Below are 21,671 nucleotides of genomic sequence, written 5' to 3'. Positions count from 1 at the left end.
CTTTCCCTGCTGTGAGAAGAGCATAAGCAGCAGGGAGCTTCCCTACTGTAAAAACATCTGCCTGTGGAGGAGGTGGCCTCCAGCAGAGAGGCGCTGCCAGACACTTTCCCCACTGTCAGAGCCTTTCCCTGCTGCTGGAGTCTTTTCCTGCAAAGGGAAAGGCTCTAGTAGCAGGACACTACACTGCTAAAAACAGCAGCACAGACAGGAGGCATGTTTTGGGCCAGTAGAGAACATGTAGGATATGTACCCCAGGTACATACTCACACCTTGCAGCCATGTCTTTACTGAGTTACTCTATGCCTCATCATCTGTGCTACTATTTATACCTGTACTAGGGGGGCTGTGTGTGTATATATACTACATGCCATTGAAAGAATGTCGCAGTGTATATGCACCCTAAGGCTCTGGCCCATATTGGGGGCTGAGACTTAACCCCACTGCATGGCAATCTCTGGGAGGTTCTAAAAGGGCACAGCATGCTCTCCCCAATGTCTGGCCAGCTCTGCTGTCTGGTGTGGTGGGGACAGGTCCATGCCCCCTTTTCAAGCGGGCTGTAGCCATGATGGTGTCAGCAGGCCCTGTACTCAGGGGAACTGAAACTATGCCTGCCCCTTAGCTGGGGTACGGTGGTGGTGGGGGGTGGGGAATGCCTCCTTGGGCCATCCCCAATCTTGTACAACACCACAAGAGCCAGGGCACAATCTGGCCAGAATTAACTTGGGGAATAAACCATCTCACCCCTAAAGATGGTCCCTGCACATAAGGACTGAGGTACATTAACAGGGCATCATGAGGAAGGCTTGTACCACTGCTGCCCATGCTGTAACTGATGGGCAGACAAAGAACTTCAGTCTCCAGGGCAGTCAGTTCAACACTTTTCATAAGCCCTAAACTAATATGTTTTCACATTTTTAAAAGCAGCTGGAGAGTTTCTGAATCCAAGATACAATGGCAATAAGTGGATACCTGCAACCACTTTTAAACATTAAAGGTCATTCATATTCTATTAGGAATTCATACTTCATATAACACAGACAATTCTCCCCATAACTCAGCGATGAAACATAGAACTGTAAAAGAAAATGGAACTTTTAAAGATTTAAGATCAAGCACAGATGATCAGTTCTGGGCGCCACCATAAAATAAATATTAAATGATAATAATGAGGTGTTTGTGTACAGAAGGCTATTTGGACTTGGCCTCCTGAGGAGTGAAACACTGTGGTGACTTCTAATGCTTGTTTTTGCTTATAAATGCATATTGGAGTACAGTATATACCATGACTGAAATATGGTTTTAGTAATGTTCAGAGCTTTAAAAGACAGCCACAGGATTAAAAGCTCTCTTTCAGATTGGTTTATTTACATCTATGAAGTGTTTTGTGATACATGTTGTAAGAAATATGCTAGACAAAACAACATAGTATTATACAGAATATGGAGGCCCACAAAGACCATGGTGGAATTTTGTAGGCCTGTAGAATTTAAGAGATGGATTTCGCTCTCACTTTCCCCGCCTCCACTCTGCCCCCCACCCCCAGTGTAAATGCAGAGTTAGTCCAGTGACCACTATAAACTAATTCTGGTTTTACACTGGAAGAACCAAGAGCAGAATCTGAGAGCCTGGGGAAAAAATTATAAAATGCCAACAGCAGGAAAGTCTAAAAAAATCAGTTCAAAAAGGTGAATAATGTGCTGAGTTTGGAAATGAGAATTTCAAAACCAGCTGACACAGAAGTACAGACTTTCCAACGCCTTCCTCACTCATCAGAATGGAACAGGCAGTTAAAAAAAATAAAAACTTCCAAAAACCTAAGAGCTTAGAAGGAATTGCATTTTGTTTCGTTTCTATCACATTTTGTTACCTTGGAGAGAATGGAGAGATAAGCTGCATTTCTTTGGCCCAGGTAATTATGGGGGGTGGTAAACTCTTCACCTCGCATGGAAGTGTGACATCTTCCCCTGCAGTCACTGAAATCTCTATGGGTTTGTCATATGTACCTCCTTGCTGGTCTCCAGGCCTGGACACTCTGGGTTTCACTAAAATAAGAAACATGTTAATAAAGTGAAATAAATATGTTGTCTATTTATACATGTGCAAGATAAAATAATGTGGTGTAAATTAAACTTTTTCAGATTAGACTATCCTATATCATATTCAGTATACAAAAAAACAAACTTATTTATCTGACTGTCCTGGAGCACAGTCCAAACCTTCAGGTAAACAGGGTTTCAGATGATAGTGGGAGATGGTCAGAAAGCATCAAAAGGGGCACTCTAGGGGCTTCACTGTTCTCTCCCACAAGGCGTACTTCCATTAACTTTTGTAGAGTTTCTGCCAGTTTACCCCAGTATAAATGAAATCAGAATCATAGAATAAGGCCAGAGGTCCCCAGTCAAAGAGCTCCAAGAAGTGAATGCCAGACAACTGTACAAACCAGACTGCTTTAAAGGAACCATACTTCTTGGAGCATAATCCCTCTAATCTCACTACCATGCAACTCTGGGGGCCACAATTAGATATTGGTTAATGGGAAGTTTGTTAAACCTGAGTTGCATTTCAGATTTTCCAACTGAGTGCATTTTGCAGTTGAAAACAGAGCTTGCTGGAGGCTAAATATGTTTGGTTTTAACTTATACTTACCATAAACAGTTAGTTGGACTTTCCGTGTTGCATAACCAGCCGCATTTGTTGCTGTGCACATATACTCCCCAGTCTCCTCTCCTCCTGGTGAAACTACATACAAACTTCCATCAGACCTGGCAGAAAATTTCATATTCCGGGGAGGAATCAGCTCTCCTTTCTGTGCAAAATAAAAAAAAATTATATATTCAGACAAAATAGCAATGTACAAGTGCTTGATCAAATAGAAATCAAAGCTTCCAAAGCTAAAATGAAGCCTAATAAAAACATTTAAAATATTAGAAGTATCAAATTTGTTAGGGCTAAAAGTAGCTCAGAACAGTTTATCTAGTCTAGGGGTGGGCAAACTTTTCTCCACCCACATCCGGGTGGAGAAATTGTATGCAGGGTCATGAATGTAGCGCTGGGGCAGGGGGTTGGGGTGTGGAAGGGAGTGAGGGGGAGGGTGTGGTGTGCAGGAAGGGGCTCAAGGCAAGAGGTTGGGGTGCAAGAGGGGTTGCGGAGTGTGGGAGGGGGCTCAGGGCAGGGGATTGGGGTGCAGGAGAGGCACGGCAGGGGGCTCAATGCAGGGGACTCAAGGCAGGGGGTTAGGGTGTGGGGTGCAGGAGAGGTGCGGGCTCTGGCTCAGCGCCATTTACCTCGAGTGGCTCCGGAGTGGCAGCAGCGCACAGCGGGGCTAAGGCAGGCTCCCTGGCTGCCCTGGACCCGCACCGCTCCCAGGAGTGGTCAGCATGTCCGGCAGTAGCTCCTGGGGGTGGGGTGGGACAGGCAACTCAGCCACATGCTGCCCTCGCCTGTGGGTACCACCCCCGAAGATCCCATTGGCCGCGGTTCCCCATTCCCAGCCAATGGGAGCTGCAGGGGGCAGTGCCTGCAAGCAAGGGCAGCGCACGAAGCCCTCTGCCCCCCCCTTCCCCCAGGAGCCTCAGGAACGTGGTGCTGGCCGCTTCCGGGATTGGCGCAGAGCCAGGGCATGCAGGGAGCCTGCCTTAGCCCTGCTGGCCACAGGACTGGCAATCCTGCAGGCTGGACTGAAAGCCCTGACGGGCCAGATTTAGCCCACGGGCCATAGTTTGCCCTCCTCTGATCTAGTCCAATCCATTGCTGCTTCCGCCCACCCCCCTGCATCTCAAGACTGTTATTGATGGTACATCTCCAGCTGCATCTCAAAGGATTGAATAATTAAACTCACCCCCCAAAATATGTTCCAGGTGTAAGGCTCCCTAAAGAGCTGGACTTCTGACACAAGGCTAAGAAAGCACTCAGGAAGCTATTTGTAATGCACAATAACTTTATGTAACCTACAAACTTATGAACAATGGTACATATTCTTATATGCCTTACGTGTATTTATATTAACTATCTACAAATACTCATTTAGACAGATATATATATATATATCTTTTATACAGATTATCAGCCAAATTTTCGGCTTTACCTGTATCATTAAAGTTGACTGGATAACACCAGCATAACTGAGAAGAGAATTTGGCTCACATGTATATAAGTAAGGATCTGAGTACTTGATCTGGGACAATAGACTTCAATTGGACACTGCTGCTTTAAACTTTATGTTGAGGAATATGTAATAGCCACATATTTAATATAATTCACTAGGCCAAATTCTGCCCTTAATAACAGCAATACAACCTCCAGGCTACTGAAGTCAACAGAATAGTAACTGAGGGTAGAATGCAGTCCCAATGATTATAACAGAGATGAAAACAAAGTGGCTTGGATAAAATAGAACTCTGACCCAAAAGTTTTTAGGAATGACCAGAAGTTCTGAAACATCTGGATAACTTTCTACATTGTTTCCGGGGCCGCCCTTTGCTTCTCTGTCCAGCAAGCAATATGAGTGCAAGTGCAGGGAATCATAACAGAAAACCCTGTGAGCTTTCCATCCTAATTCTGCAGACTCAACAGATTTGGAGACTTCTACCATGTGTGACAAAGTTCCTCCTCTACTTTGGTGGGTATTGCGCTTATTGGTGGATTTGCTTGCCTTGGAGCTTATGGCAGCCCTCAGCTTGGCCGTTTTCATGAATCCACAGTCCAGGTCAACTCCTCCTGTGTCTGACCAGGAGTTGGGAGGTTTGGGGGGAATCCGGGCCCGCCCTCTACTCCGGGTTCCAGCCCAGGGCCCTGTGGATTGCAGCTGTCTAGAATGCCTCCTGGAACCGCTGTGTGACAGCTACAACTCCCTGGGCTACTTCCCCATGGCCTCCTCCCAACACCTTCTTTATCCTCACCATAGGACCTTCCTCCTGGTGTCTGATAATGCTTGTCCTCCTCAGTCCTCCAACAGTATGCGTTCTCACTCTCAGCTCCTAGTGCCTCTTGCTCCCAGTTCCTTACACGCGCACCACAAACTGAAGTGAGCTCCTTTTTAAACCCAGGTGCCCTGATTAGCCTGCCTTAATTGATTCTAGCAGCTTCTTGATTAGAACACCGGCAGCCAATCAGCCTGTCTGTCTTAATTGTCTCCAGAAGATTCCTGATTGTTCTGGAACCTTCCCTGTTACCTTACCCAGGAAAAAGGGATCTACTTAACCTGGGGCTAATACATCTGCCTTCTATTACTCTCCTATAGCCATCTGGCCTGACCCTGTCACACATGTCTTAAATTGTCATTCTAATCTGAAATAAGACTAAAAAGGCACCTTCTTACTCAAAAGGTCTGCTCCCTATGTGCATCAAGAATCATATTTAATAACTTTAATGACAAAAATAAGCTTTTATTGCTTTTTTACTACCTTTAGCCCTGTAAAGCCAACACAGTTGAGAGAGACTGAACTGGACTCTATTCCTTCTTGAGCACCATGAACAGAATTGTTTACTGAGTTCCAATCAGTTACATAATGTGCCCTGAAGAAGCCATTATTACATACTCACTTTTCAGAGCAGAAATTCACTTTAAATAAGCTTCCAAAATGAACTCTCAATCTATGGCAGTTTGCCCATCCCTAATTTTTCAAATCACAATAATTATATTAACATTTCCAAGGCTTTAAAAAAAAAGGATCCAGAGACAACTAATAAAATCTTTCTAGCTTTTCAAAGTGTGTGAATGTGTCGCAGCCAGACAGTACTGCTTGGAAAAACAGAAGCAGATATGAATAAACAGTGTTTTCTAGGTCCCTTAGCAGAGAGGGTTTTGGCTGCCTTCATTGTACATAGCTCCTGTTATAGCTAAATCATGTGTCCAGTTCATCTTTTAACATAAACAGCTCAAAGTTTAGAAGTTACCTTGGACCAGACAATGGATGGCTTAGGAACTCCACTTGCTTTGCACGGTAATGTTACTGGGATTCCTTCAATTGTACTGAATATCTGCTGTCCGTGCTGAATGATAGGTAGAACTAAAAAGATATACATACACACAGATACATATTTTAAACCATGGTATAATTATCACACTGTATTCTGTACATAATCAACTGCTATTCAGCAAAGAAGACTCAATCTACATAAAGCGGACCTTGAAAATACCTATTAGAATAGGGAATTGGGAAATTTCACTCTGCCCTCAATGACTCAACACTGACTTGACGCTACCCACCCCTAAGGTGTGGTCTATAGTACAAAAATTACCTGATGCTGACAATGAGTGTCAACAACAGGTTAAATACTAGTTTGGGTGCACACAATTTTAGAATGTGTAAAACCATGACAGACTATGTTCAGCATCATTTCAGAAAGCCATGGTTAGGACATCCTCCAAGAAGGTTTCAAGCAAGGTTTTCTGAAATGGTGCTGGGCACGATTTGTTCTCGTCTGCACTTGCAGTGAAAATGGATGCAGCTTATCTGCTGATGAACCCACTGCCATCAGTAGGGAACTTCTCTAGGACAGACCACTCCAGGCCCAAGGGCGAGAGGTAGGTCACTCACCATGCTCATTCAATCTTTAGTTGCTAAAAATGCTAGTAAAAGTCTTGTAGGGAATGGACTGGCTTTTGCAGCAACTTGACTGAGAACCCCAAACATCCAAGAGATAATAAAGACTTCAGTTCACTGTCAAACTGGCCTGATTCCTATTTAGTGACAGAGATAAAAAGGCTTCATATTCCTAGACTATCCTACCCCTATATCCTAGGCTCTTTAACAACACCTACCAACTTTTTCACCCCACCTCACGTTCCCAAGATCTGAAAAATCTTCCCAAAAAGCTGCTCACAAGAGAGAGTTTGTCAAACTCAAAACAGTTGCAAAGCACTGGCTAATAATGACATCTATAGTGCTCAGTTTTGTACTGAAAAGGATGTTCCAGCATTCTCAGTGAAATTTAAAATATGTCTCCCTTGATTAATTTAACATGTAAGAATTTTAGACCATGACACTACAGGGTCACTACAGTGCAAACATTCATTTCACTATGAGTGAGAAACTGCCATTTTTGATGGTATTAAAAATGCAGCTTTGCCAAACAATTTATTTTTAAGCACTGTACTCTCATGAGTTGCGCTCCCTTTTAACAGTTATGTAACTTCTTTGACAGCACTTGGCAAAGTACTTCAATAAACTCCCACTCGTGTCTCTGTTTTGCTAATAAAGTAAGGGAGACTGCAAAACCCATCACTTGTAGACAATTAAATAGGAAGATTTTTAAGGATGTCAAAAGTCTTTTTTGTCCTCTTTTTCAAAAGGGGCAGGCTTGATCATTTAACTGCATTATATGCAGGGTCCTGATTCTCCACTGCATTACTCCACAGTGTAACTCCATTGTGCCCAATAAATTTGAGGTATTATTGTAATTTTAAATTTAAAAAAGTTCTCTCCACAAGCTACTGCTTCCAAAAAGCGCAACCTTATTTTGCAAACAAATGGAAGCCCTGAGACGATTTCCCTTACCAAATACACTGACGGTGGTAGTTTTGTTGTTTGTCCCAGCTACATTACTTGCCATGCAGGTATATTCCCCTCCATCCTGCAGCCGCAGTCTTTCAAGGTGCAGACTCCCGTCACTGCGAACATTAACATAGGGATTTGGGACCAACTGGAGAAAGAGGAAGGTAAGTTTTAACTATGGAAAATACACACTTGTATTGTAGACCTAAGTATTTGGCTTTGGTTTAATAACTCAGGACTTTTTTTCAAAATCATGTTAATATAAAAGAACTTTCCTTCACTTGTCACATGAAATATATTTTGAATAGGATTTCAGTACCATCAAATAAGGTACCTAATATTGAGTGCTGGAGTCAGAAAGAGAGTATTTACTCTATACCATAGTACACATACATAACATGCTTCCCAGTTAATGCTAATGGGTGCTTGTGACCAGGCTCAATAGCATGGAAGGGGTCAAGGAGCTGCTTTGGGCTGGAGTGGCCTTTCACCTTTGCAAATTGTGCCAGGACTGGAGAGGTAAAAAGAGGGAACTCGACCTGGATGGGGGCAACCATGGGAAGGAAACAGACTGTTAAGCATCAGCAGCCCTGGAGAGAGGACAGACAGCCTACAGAGCCGCTGCCCTCACAGAAAGAGGGTGAAGGACCTGAGTTGAAGGGGAGAAGAACTGAGGCTGGCACTGGAGCCCACTGAACACTGAGGCAGACATTGATTCCCCCAGAGCCTCTCTGAAGAAAGAGAGTCCCATATCCTGGAGGGAGCTGTTCACAGTTTTTTCTTTGTCTTTCTTTTGCTTAACTCGTTTTGCTAACTACAGGCTGTTAGGTGGACACAGAGAGTGGATGAGACAATTGAGAGGCTCTGGCTGGAAGGTGACCACCTGCCTGCTAAAAAGATGCCCCATAGCATGCACTGGGATAAGGTGGAGTAATTGGACTCATGTGCGTGCACTCCCCATGGAGTGTCAAGGGGACGCACTACCATGAGAGATTCATGACAACTGGAGGAGAATACGGGTAGACTGATCTGCTCTGGTATAAGGAGATGGGACTTTGTTTAAAAAAATACGGATCTGGATAAATTATCAAAACTGGCTACAGAAAACCGGAAGCAATAGCAACAACAGCAGCTGGCCTTCCAACAGCAGCCGCAGATGGTGCAATGGTTAATTAGAGACCTAGCAGTACAACCACAGAAGCAGCAGCAATGCCGAGTAGAACAAATACTGTCCTTTTTCCTGTCTCCATGGGATTCATCAGAAGGGACCCCACCCTGCTGGCCACACAAATTCCCGTGAAGCTTACAAAAATGGTGACCTCCTGGAGACGTTCCTTACCACCTTTGATCAGGTAGCAGTCGCACTCCCATGGGCCCTGGAGCATAGGGGCATCTTGTTGGCCCCTCGTCTGACCAGATCTGCCCTGGCTGCCTACTGGGGGCTCGACCCAACAACCATCCAGCATTACCCCAGAGTCAAGGCAATCGTCCTTCATTACTTTGATACCTCAGAGGAGGTGCACCATCATTGCTTTCAGGAAGAGAAGTATCCGTCGGCAGTCCAGCCCCACATGGTGGCCCAAAGATTGCGGGTGCACTGCTGGTGCCGGCTAAAACTGGAAACCTGGATGGGGGAGCAGGTTGCCGAACTCATTCTGGTGGGGCAATTCACCCAAAACTCCTCATCGGGGGACGAGGATGGGTCCTGAAGCACCAACTGGAGACCTTGGCTGAAGTGGTCAGCTTAATGGAAAACTACATAGCTGCTGACAGCCTACCAGGGCTGCCAAGAGGAAATCAGATGGGCCAGGAGTCCGAGACAACCAGAGGTGAAGGCTAGCCAAGGTGAAAGCACCCACCAAGGGGCTCTTCTTGCCCTACCCCCAGGAACTACAAGAGCCTCAGGGAGGGCAACAAGGTCCAAGACAGTCCGCTGTGGAAGAAGTGACGACTGAGGGAGAAATCCGTGTGGGCAGAATGCAGGTCCAGCCACGTCCCCTGGGGAGAATACCCACAAGGGCAGAAGGAACTATCCCAGCTGGAAAGCTCGACAAGGAATCAGGGAATGAACCCAAGGGCCTGTTTCTCACATGATTGACTGATGAGTCTCCACCAGGATTGCCCCTTTATGGATTGTAATTTCTGTTCCTATCAGCTGGAGTCTCAGGCTAGCAAACCTTAATGTTGACAGATATATTTCTTACATGGAACTCTCATGTGATCACTTTCTTCAGTGATGAAATACCAATTATTTGCTGCAATCTTTTATTTACAACTTTTCTTCTCCCACACAAAAAAATTAATTGCTTAAGAACAGTAGCTATATTACACTGTGCTAAGTTTATATCATGCCTTAAAATGTTAAATGCATATTTTCTCCCTCAGGAAATATGAAACTGCAAGACTATACATACAAATAAAAAAAGATTCTCTTACCACCATATCATTTTTAATCCATCTCCGCCCTGGAATTGGGTTTCCAGCCAGCAGTACACAAGGCAAAGTAAGCTGCTGTCCTTCAATTACATTGGCTACTGCTGGGCTCATTCCAATTAGAGGTGCAACTTGAATTTAAAAAAAAGATATTTAGGCATTTCTATGTGCTTGCAGAAAATGAAATACTCCTTACTATCATTATGATTTACCATAGTGCCTAAGGACCAACCAAGAATGGAGCCCCATTGCGCTAGCTACTGTAAAAACACAGAAGACCTTACAATTTAAATATACAAGACAGACAAAGGCGAGAGGAAAGGCAGAGTGAACAACGTGATGGCCAGCAAATGTCATGTTAGTGCCAAGATATACTTGGGGGGGGGGACATGGGGGTTAGTCAAGAGACAACTAGCTAAATGTAAAGATGAGGGAAGGGAGGGGGACAATGAAGGTATGAGGACAATGGGGACACAGCACAGGAGAGAAGAGAAAAAGGAGGAAAGCATGAGAGGCAGGTGTGAAGTGAAGCTGAAGTGAAGAGACCATCAGTGCAGGGGTTGGAGCAAACAGTCAGTCAACATAGTTCAGAGATTGTCCATTCAAATCTCTAAAAAAAAATATATTTCCTTTGGGCTTGACACTGTATTTCCTGTACACTCAAAAATCCTATTGATGTAAAGTCAAAATATTTTTTTATTTCTTGTTGGTAGCAGAATTTCTAGGAATAGAAATAGGTAGGTTCACAAGAGCCATGACCAGGAGGTGACTTCCCTTCTGAGCACAAGCTATTAGGTCTCATGAGAAAGGTCCATAGCCCAACAGAAAGTTCTGGATGCCAATAAACATCTAACAGATTGCATACCAGTTCATAAACAGCTTCACTTGTTTGTTTGTTTTTTAAAGTGACCTTGAAATAGCGGAGATTAAACAGAACGTTTAGATAGGTCAAAACCTCACTGTTTATAAAATGCTGTTTGCTATGAATGTAAAGATTCCTGACATGTGGTCCAAGATAATAAACACTTAACTGGATGCATAGATGGACCCCCATTCACTTCCTCATACAAACGTACACATTTCACAGCATTATGTCTAATTATTTTCATTACCCACTCTCTACGATAAAACCAGTTACTTAAAGATAACTCTTGTACAAACTGTACACTCACTGTCTTCTTAAATCAGAGAGATTTCTTATACTCCAATTTTATCAAGAAGTTGCCTTGAGCACTCTCCCGGCTACCTTCAGTTTTTAAGATAAATTATGGCAGGAAACCTCTCCCACTCCCCACCACAAAACGTTTTCATGATGAAGATTTTTCTGCCTTTAACAAACTTTCCTAAGAGGAGGAGGATAAAACAAAACTAAGGATAAGTACCTTTTTGAAGATCCATTTAATTAAGTATAGTTGGAACTAATTCAAGTCTTGAATCAAGTCAAAATATAAAAAAATGTTCTAATGTGCAAAACTCAATGATTTTGGTTTATACTGTTCCATGTAGATATTCCTATTTCAGTTAGTATAGGTGTGTACATATACACACAAGTCTGATTTGCAAGTACACATCCTATTTTCTTACAAATTACGAATTCTGTCAAATGATTATGTGTATGAAATTATGCATGAAGATTTGTAGACCAGGTTACAAGTTTTGGGTGGGATTTTCAAAAGCTCTGCTCGCATTAAAGTTAATGGCAGTTTTACCATTGCCTTCAATGGGAACAGTGGTGGGCCATTTCAATCACTTTTGAAAATCCTACTTAGGGTCCTTTAAGGTCTTGAACTCAGTATAGAAGCTTAAGGCCATCAGGACATAACCAAGGGCCTAATCCTGCTCTTATTTAAGCTAAGGGGAGTTTTGGGAAAAGGAACAGGCCCAAAACTTCTGAACATATTTGTATGAAAATAAATTATACTCTTGGACAGGAATAGTTCTCACTAAGGTCCAGATTCTGCACTGGCTTACCCACTGTGCAGCCCCAATGAACTCAAGTGTCTGCACTGGATGTAAATCAGCACAGAATTAGTCTTATTATTTCTAATTTTAAATAAAATTGTATTCATAATATACAGCTAGTTCTAATTTAAAAAAACTGATTCTTCTATTTTGGACACAGAAGAAATTAACTTTTTTATTAATTAATTCTTATATAAAAATAAAATTATTGGCAATAGATGGAAATTAGAAATGGGTTCATGGCACTAAATTCAAGTCTGGAATTCCCACACCCCAAAGTTCAGAAGTATTCACATTCAGGATTTTTGTTCACCCCAATATAAACAGAGGTAGCATTTGCTAAGTTCAGATTCAATTCTAGGATCAGATTTCAAATACCATCAGAATTTGGGGGTGTTTCAATTCAAGGTATTTGGTTTGGGCTCATATCCAAAGAAAGAGTGGTCACATATATTACAGCTATAGAACCTCTATCAGTCAATCCTTTTGCTAGGTTAGATTGAGATGTTAACCCGCCTTACCCAGTCCTGTTACTGTTATTGTGGCTGGCTGTGACTGGATCTTTCCAAACTGGTTTTCAGCTTCACAGATGTAAGTTCCCTCATCACTGACCCACAAATCTAAAAACAAATTAAATTAAAAAAGGACTAGATTGTATTGTCTTAAACTGTTTTGCATTAAAAGTTGCAATGCAAAAATATTTCACTTTTAATATAATTTTACTTGACCATTCCTTGTCACTGGCCACAATGGAGAGAAGCAATGTCCATGTAAGAGAACTTTAAGAAGAATAACGCATTATGTATATATATACTGCTTTTCATCCCAAAGGATTTTAATGCAATTTATAAACAGTATACCTACTGGAATCACTTCAACCACCTAAGAATATAGCTATGTCTGGGAGGGAACAAGGCAGCTGTTTAACATCACAGAATAATACCGCACAACTGTTTAGAACAGGAGATGAAGAATACAATAGCCAACTGAAGCTGCAAGAAGAAACAGCAGGCATAATGTACAATAGCTACCCAAACTAGGAGTTGGCACAAACAATGGACTTAACATCCTCTTCTCTTGCGTAGATTCCATGGAATCTTTAGTGTCAACAATTGGCCAGGACCCAAATTTTTATCTTACCCCAAACACTGTACTTCTGTGGCACTGACATTATTCTCACTCAAATACAAAGAGATTCAAATGGTAACTGAAGTGCATTCAGCCCTACCACCAGAATGCCAGTGGAATTTTGGTGTCTAATGGATATAGTCTGTACTAAAAACTGACATTGTTAAAGGCAAAATGAATAGTAGAGTATTACAGTAACTTTGATAAATACATTTTGTACAGTATATATTTTATGATCTTGTCTTTATAGATTTTTGTCTACCTACTGTTAATAGACAGGGCACCCGTTCTGAGCTGACTGATGGAACTAACTGCAAAGGGTCTGGAGAAAAGAGGGGCGCCATCCAGCCGTCTCCATTTAATCTTTGGTTCTGGGTAACCCTGAACATAGCAAGGCAATGTCACATTTGATCCAATATCCACAGATTCATCACTAGGTTCCTGTGTGAAAACTGGGAGAGCTGGAAGAGATAGAGTACACAGAACATAAAACAGAGAAGTAACATGGCATTAGTATTTCCTTTGCAGTTTAAGTTAAACTACAATTTCAAATATATGTTCCATCATACAGCATGTAATACCTAAATAGCAAGTTCTAAATTTAGCAAAGCCTTGTAACTGCAGTTTTGCATCATCATTTATTTATTTTGGGGGTACTCAACAATATTCTAGGCACCCCACTGAAATAAGAACAGATCCAATTCTATTCAAATGAGCTTACAGATTAAGACCTTGGCCCTATAAGTTACACTGCATGAGAGGACCTCTACACTAGCAAAGAGCCTCTCTGACAAAAGCAGGACTCCATACAGACACAAAGATCTGTCTCCACAGAGTAACTTACAGAACTGGGGCCAATATTCAACATGATGCAACAAGTCAGTGTCATTGTCAGACCAAAAAGGGTTGGAGAAAGAGGAGAGGAAGGACAAGAGTGACAATAATGTTGTGTGGTTATTCGGGTCAGTGTGGCATGTGCACAACTTCATGCTTCACAGCTTTAAAAAAAAGGCAATGTTTCTCCCCTCTCTTCACTTTTCATGAGCTTTGCAAAAAGATGTGAGGAGGAGGGATAGTTGTAGGAAGGATTTGAATGAGGCAAGGGAGCTGGCTTGATGAACTACAGTGGAGAGTATTCCAAGTATACAGAGCTGCATGGAAAAAGGCACAAGACATTTTTGAAAGGAGATAAAAGAGGAATGGAGTTTGGTGTTATTGACAGAGTGAAAGGTTAAGTGATCTGCACAACCCTACACTAATAAGCACAGGTTAAGTTAATGTGAAGCCTAGGTTTCTAATTGTGAGTCTTTCCAATGTCAGGAAATGGAAACATTTAAATCATGAGCAGTTAATGAACTTAAATACAGGATACTTACAACCAACATCTAAAGTTATCTTGCCAGATGCTCTTCCTGCATCATTGCTAGCCACACAAGTATAATCACCAGCATCCAGATCCTGCGTTTCCTGGATCTTCAAAAGACCCCGATGAGAGTCAATAAGAAGAAACATTGACGCCCTCAACTCTAGGTCACCTAGGTCCAGATAAAAAAGATAGCATGAAATAACACAGTATTTCCAAAACTGTTTCCTATGAAAGAAATACCCCTTTCATTCCCAATCTGAGATTACATCATTGTATGATTGTATTTAATTATGCACCACAGATAAATACATTGGCTTCCATTCATCAGAAAATGAGAACATCCGCCATTACATTAGACTGAATAAAATCACTTTTTAAAAGAAGAGCTATAAAGCCTCTTTCTTCAGTGAATAAGCCAACCTCTAACTGATGGGGGTAAGGAAGAGACTTTCCTTATGGGCAGGTTATCCCAGAATAATCCACTGTGAGTTTTTTGCACCTTCTGCTGAAGCATCTGGTACTGACCACTATCAGAGACAGAAACATGTACCAGAGGGTGCATCTGCCTGATCTTTTAGGGCAATTCTTATGTACCAGGGCTATTGGGATTCCAGATGTTTAATTGAAGTATTTTCTAGTATTCAGCCTATTTCAATAGTTTACACCTTTGTGCATGGAACAATAAACCCTTTTTTCTGGGAGTTCAGGCTCAGTTTCTGAGGGTGAGGGAGAACCTCATGTAGCTCTATGATGGCTTTCTGAGTTGTGCCCCCGCAGTGTCATAGAATATCAAGGTTGGAAGGGACCTCTGGAGGTCACCTAGTCCAACCCCCTGCTCAAAGCAGGACCAAGCCCCAATTTTTGCCCCAGATCCCTAAATGGCCCCCTCAAGGATTGAACTCATAACCCTGGGTTTAGCAGGCCAACGCTCAAACCACTGAGCTATCCCTCCCCCCTGTCCTTCCACTCGATAAGTGGGGGTCTCTAAAATTTTGATGGCAGGAGAAGTAAAGGGCTCCTTGTGCTTTTTGAGGGGGTTGGAGGAGTTATTCAATTACCAAGCATAAAAAAATGCATTTGAGATTTTAGTCACATATATCTAAACATTCTACAAAGTAGGAAGGCCATTATTTAGAAGACACAAGATTCGACTCACCACGCTGTTACACTCATTTTACATTAGTGTAACTTCACAAAGTCCATGGAGTTAAAAGAGTAAAACAGAGTGTAATATATCAGACCCTAAAGGTCTAGTGCTGTATCTCCAAAATTAGAACCTCATGGTTTAGTCACCACTTCAATAGTAAACCAGCTTTTAGCACTATTAAGTCACAAATCAAAGTAATTGAGTAAGATATTGTTCAGTAAATAAACCAACCAAGCAAAATAGACCCAGATGGATGGAAGAAATGCACCTTTAAACCATTTAACTTGAGGAGGTGGGACCCCAGTGGTTTTACATTCCATTACAGTCGTGTCTCCAAGGGCAACTAGAATTTCACTGTGAACTACAGTCAACTTTGGACTCTCTGGAAAAAAGGAAAAATATTAGAGTTTTTTTTCAAGTAAACAAAGCACGTTTACTTTAAATATTTGTGACTTAAGTTAGGATGGTCTCCAATTTCCTCTTGTTACACGGACATTAGACAGAATATTTTAACTAAAGCTGGTCAAGCTTGAGAATCTTAGGTAAACTGCAAAATATCGAGGGAAATGGGGAGAATAAAGAAATTGGAATGGCAGGATAACTGAAAGGTGAGTGGAATATTAAGGAGTGAGAAATAAGAAATGAGAGGATTTGAATATCCAGAGGATCTGGAAAGATTCAGAGACTCTCTCTCGATGTCTACTTCCCAATATTAAATAGGTGCAATACCGCAGTGCTCAGAGGCCCACTGTGCTCAGTGTACTACAAACACATATATTATTACTCCTGAGGGCATTCTGCACCAAAAAATTAAAAATTCTGCAAATTTTATTTGTCAAATAAATGTGGAAGCTCCAACATGGCATTGGGGAGCACAGGCCACTGGCTGCACAGAGGTGGGAAATCCATCAGCAGCTCCCCCAGTGACACGGAGTCAGCTGTGAAGCTGCACCCAACCCTGACTGTAGTGGGGCACCTGTCCCACTCTGATAGGCAGGGGTTAAAAGCAGCCAAGCTGGGTTGATTGGGGAAGCAGCCACAGCTGCAGCCAGCTGAATCAGGGCCCAGCTGGCCCTGATAAGAGGGCTGGGGGCCAGGAGCTAAAAGAGTCAGTCTCTCTCTAGCCCTGGAGAGAGAAGAACCTGGCTGCCTGGGAGAGAAGGGTATGTGAGATAGAGTAGTGCTGGGGAAAGGCAAGAGGAGCTGGGGCACTCCAGCCTGGTAACTCCCCAGACTGCAGGTCTTCTGCAAGGCCTAAAGAAGGTACTGGGGCTGCAGAGGTACAGTCTGGGGTTAGGCAGAGGCAGCTGGCCCTAACCCCCTTGCCAGTGATGAGTGGTTTATAGACTGCAGTGAGTAGGGGATAGATGATGACTGGCAGTAGCCACTGAGGCAAGGTGGGGCTAGAGGGTTGGGGGTTCCCCTGGGAGGGGACACCCAGACTGGGTTTCTGCTGGGGGCAGAACCCTGAGGTAAAGGGCACCGGGGTCTGGGAGCCACTGGCAGAAAGAGGTGCTCTGTATGCTGAAGAGCTAATTCCCAAGATGACTAGCAGGAGGCGCTGCATCAGTGAGTCATCACTTTGCTACACTGACACAGCACAAGGACCGGGCCTGCCCCAGAAACACCCCAGGGCCCTGCCCCTCTGTGCCAGGTGCAGGCAGGCTCAGCCAGCTAGGGTCCAAGTGTGGAGGGGCTTAGTGTGGGGTGATCCAGGTGGGGGTTGAGGGGGTTCTGTGCGGGGCAATCTGGGTGCTGGTGGCTCAGTGGGGAATCTGGGTACAGAGGGATCTGGCTGCACAGGTGCTTGCTGAGTGGTGTTGGATCTATTAAAGAAGTTCTGTATTAAAATCACAAATGAGTTTGATTCCCCATAGTTTAAATTCCAGGGTATTACTAATTAAGAGGTCTCTTGGTTTTTGGTACTGTTTCTCTTCCTCTATGTGTGAAACTTGCAAGCTGCTAATTGTGTTAGTACATTCTAAGACAGTCTGTTCTCAAAGCAATTCTTTGTAACAACAACTACTCTCTCAGAGAGAGACTCAAAGCAATACTCTGTAACAATAGAAACAGCACCCAGAGACTCCCACCCTTTTGTTGTATTCATCTTGCTTTGTTAACAATTGTGATTAAAATAGAGAGGATGTATGTGGATAGATGCTTGGTGTGGATAATAACTGAATGATCAGGGAGGTGCCAGCCTAAGAATGCAGTGTCCATCGGCTGAAGAAGGCATCAAGTGGAAATAACCAGACGACCCCCGGAGGGCAGACTGGAATCCACCCAACAGCCTCAAGAATGGGAGAACCAAAGAACAAGATAACGTCTGGCAGCACGGAGCCGTCAGGAATGTGACATCTGCTGATTGATTCAGCAACAGCATGATGAAGCAATTCCCATAGACTGGCATAGGAAGAAATTCCTATAAAAATGGACTCTAGAAAGTGAGAACTTTGGGGTCTGATTCTGCAAACCAACTTCCAGGAGCATCAGATATGCATCTGACGAGGCCCTGCTCCCTCCTCATGTCCAGGCCACCTGGCCAGTGGCTTGGCATGAGCAACTCTAAAGCTGGTAACTATGATAACAACCTTGCAGAAGAACTGTGTGTGTGTGAATGAATGTATGAATAAATATGAGATTGAATGGAATGTTATAGCTATAACTAACTGGTTACTATGATTCTTTCTGTATTCACAATAAATGTGGTATTTTGCCTTTCTCCTTTAATAAAGATCCTGCTGGTTTTTATTTTATTGGTATAACAGTGGTTCTGGGTGCAATGGTAGTGGGATGCTGCAGGGGGATCCAGGTGAAGGTGGTTGGGGCTCAGCTGGGGGGGATGGTGGCCTGGCGGGGGGGAATAAAGCTGGTGGGGGGGGTCTGGATGCTGGGGGGGGGAGTAGGGCTCAGTGGGGTAGGGATCCAGGTGCAGCTGACTGGGGCTCAGTGGGATGGGGATCCAGGTGCAGGTGGCTCATCGGGGTGGTCCAGGTACAGGGGGAGTGAGGCTCTGTGGGAGGGTTTGGATGCATGGGTTGGCAGATGGGGGAGCAGCTCCCTGTACAGTGATCCCTCCCTCTGCAGCCGAGGAGTGATGGGTGCAGGAAACTCGGGTGGGTCTGACCCAGCCCCGGAAGCCATGTAGGGGAAGACTAAGTCCCCTCCTGCCCAGCTGAGACTAGCAGCTGAGCTCGGTACAGGGTAGGAACCATCAGCTGGGTCTTCCCCAGTCCTGCCCCATAGTTATTTACCTCTGCCAGCTGCCCTGGGCACCTGAAAAATACTGCTAGGGAGGATTGCATGACCGCTCTTGTGGCTGCCCCATCAGAAAGTCACTTTTCTGCAGGGAAGCAAAGAAATCTGCTGGGAACATAAATTCTGCGCAGGGGTGCAGAATTCCCCCAGGAGTAATGCATGCACCAGAGAGCTGGCCTAATATGAAGGGTGATGGGATAAGAATAGATTAAAGTTTCCCAGTGGGAGGGATAAAGAAAAAGAGAGGTCAGTTGAGGCCCATTTGTCTCCTGTGTTCACTGGCAGGTAGCACTGCTCACTGCAGATCTAATTTTTTAACATTATTTCTCATTGTAAAATTAGAATTAAAATAAACAAGAGAGCCTTAAATGAATAAACAGTAACCACCACCACAACCTTTAACATTATCAATATTTACAGCTGGTTAGAAAACAGGAATTTTTTTTTAACATTTTTCAGGATTTTTTTTTATTGGAAACTTTATTTTATTAGAAATGTTCTGAACAGTTCTATCAATATTATTCAACTTTTTCACTCAGATCATCTGTTTCTTTTTTAATGTCACTTCATTGTTTCTTTCTATACTTGCCAATGTATGTGAGGGTAGAAGTCTGTCTCTCTGTCCCAGCTGAGTTACTGGCCAAACAACCATAAAGTCCTGCGTCTTTTGGAATGGCCTTTTTGATTATCAAGGTGCCTTCTGGGCTCAAACTATATCTGGGGAGGGAGGAAAAAAAAGGTATCAACAAAATTCAGTAGTCATTGTTGTGGCAGCAGTGTGTGTGTAGATGGTTTTCATAGATGCATGTGTTTTGTATAAGTAGTAACTTCCATCAGAGCATCTCAAAGTGCTTTGGAAGCATCATCAAATTAAGTCTTGCAATATCCTTGTGAAATGGGGTAATCATAATATTTCCATTTTACAGATGAGAAAACTGAGATTAAAGGGCCAGATTTTGGAGTTTACCCAACTTCCTTTTTTCCCCCCAAGCACTATTTACAAGTCTCACAGGCCTTTGAGGTTGGTAGGAAACTTTAATTCAGAACATTTCATAATTCTTCAATGCTAATTCCTGAACACTACCCTCCTCAAATAGAAAAGAGGGAAAGGCTGCAAGCCCATTACCATACCTGTCTGATCCCATGATAAACATGTCATTGTGTGTCCAGACTATCTTTGGCTTTGGATAACCTGTTGCAGAACACATTATAGACACCTCAGAGCCTTCTGTAAAAGACTGATTCTTAGGTGATACGACAACTTTGGGTGGTTCTGTTAAAAATAAAATAATAATATTGAAACATCAGCTTGACTTTTATGATGATCAAGTTTGCAGCCATTTACCGAAAACCTTGATAATAAATTACTCTATACACTCTTCAGACACATTCTTATGATGGAAAACACCACTAAGAAAGGACTGACCAGAATCCTGCCCCCCCCCCATCCCATTGCCTCTTTTTTAATACTATTGATGATTTTCAGAGCTGCATGAAAAGAGTAACAAAGCAGCAGATGCTACTCAAAAGTATAAATTGTGATTATATATTTATAGAATCCCTTTTATTTAGATTGTCTCTCAAAATGTTTCATATTATATACTACTTAAACTAGAGAGGTCTTCTTGTAGACACCTCCCTTCCCAATTGCCCAACCCCAATCCTTGGCAGGAGACATGCATGGCTAGATGAAAAAGTAGTATTAAAGATGGTATTTAGGTTACAAACAGAAAATAAACCCACATTTCAATTTGTTTTAAAATATGACTGTCCAAATCTCAAATGCAGTGGGTGCCAATTTCACATGGTTTTGAGTGTTGTTACAACCCAAAACCTGAGCCAGATTTACCAAAAAGATTCACCAAGGCTCACAAACCTGGGCTGAGTTATGAGCAAGCTGTGCCAATTTATTACTTTTGGGTGGAAACGATGAGAAACTGTAGTTTTAATGGCTTCAGCTCCAAACCAAGCAAAACTTAGTTGCGTCAGCTGTATGTTTGTTCCAACCCAGATGTCAGCATGAAACTCACGGAGTGGGAATCCACAGGAAGGGAGACTTAAGAAAAAACTATTAAAAATCCTTGAAGACTAAAATGCCAATGAGTTCAGGATAACACCACTTGACTATTTAGGGATGCGGGAGCAAAGGACCAGCAGGGTGTAAGCAGCATTTAGGCAGCTCACAGGCTTTCTGGCAGCCCTCTTTACAGGGATGAATTTAATCCTGGGTGACAAAATTAAATACAGACTTGAAATATACTATTTTTAAATGAAATCATCATCAGTCATTGTGGAGCCAGTCTGCTTCTGTGGTGTTGATACCCATAGTGTAATAATGGGTTCTCTAAGGGAAGAGACTGATCAGAGTCCATGAAGCTGCTCAACAATGCCCTAGACTATCAATCCAGTTCATTATGGCAAATGACGAATGTGCTCCTTTTACAACACAGCCTCACGTGCCTTCATGCACTTTTAGGGGAGAATCAGCAGCAGCTGATGGATTATCAGAAGGAGAAGAATCTTTCAGGAGTAAAGGCTGATTCTCGTTAATGCCTTCTACAGTAATGTTGCATTTGTTTCACCACCACCACCCACTTTTGGATTAGCAGCATTTGCCTCCATTGCTGCAGCCTGTGTTACAACTGCATTAACTGCATCTGTCTTTACAATTGGTGCCAGTCGGGTACCATTGAGTTTTAATACACGTCCTTCTAACAGATGGCTATTTTTCTTGCTGGCTACCACCAATTACCCAAACTGCCTAACCCTAACTGTTCAGTGTATTAAGGGGAAAGTGGACTTAAAGAGTCAAGTTACAAAGACCAGGATGCATACTGCTAAGAGAGTCACTCTGCAACTAAAGCCAAGCTACAGACTGTTA

The 21,671-nt window shown here is 42.9% G+C and overlaps 1 protein-coding gene across 6 annotated transcripts in view; it reads right to left on the bottom strand.

Annotated features, from left to right (window-relative positions):
• Nucleotides 1-21,671, bottom strand: part of HMCN1 (hemicentin 1) — a 327,504-nt gene that overhangs the window by 159,202 nt on the left and 146,631 nt on the right. For all 6 annotated transcript variants that reach the window (XM_043521104.1, XM_043521103.1, XM_043521105.1 and 3 more), the window contains exons 12-22: nt 19,922-20,063; nt 19,380-19,507; nt 15,801-15,914; nt 14,396-14,554; nt 13,286-13,480; nt 12,413-12,511; nt 9,933-10,060; nt 7,500-7,644; nt 5,896-6,008; nt 2,647-2,806; nt 1,868-2,042 (exon numbers count right to left, since the gene is read on the bottom strand). In XM_043521104.1, coding sequence (XP_043377039.1) covers nt 1,868-2,042; nt 2,647-2,806; nt 5,896-6,008; nt 7,500-7,644; nt 9,933-10,060; nt 12,413-12,511; nt 13,286-13,480; nt 14,396-14,554; nt 15,801-15,914; nt 19,380-19,507; nt 19,922-20,063 — 1,558 coding nt within the window. The remainder of the gene's footprint in view (nt 1-1,867; nt 2,043-2,646; nt 2,807-5,895; nt 6,009-7,499; nt 7,645-9,932; nt 10,061-12,412; nt 12,512-13,285; nt 13,481-14,395; nt 14,555-15,800; nt 15,915-19,379; nt 19,508-19,921; nt 20,064-21,671) is intronic.

The sequence above is a fragment of the Chelonia mydas genome, chromosome 8 (assembly GCF_015237465.2).
Source record: "Chelonia mydas isolate rCheMyd1 chromosome 8, rCheMyd1.pri.v2, whole genome shotgun sequence".
Classification (NCBI taxonomy): Eukaryota; Metazoa; Chordata; order Testudines; family Cheloniidae; genus Chelonia; species Chelonia mydas.
The sequence above is the reverse complement of the archived record's forward strand: the minus strand, read 5'-3'. Positions and strand labels throughout refer to the sequence as shown.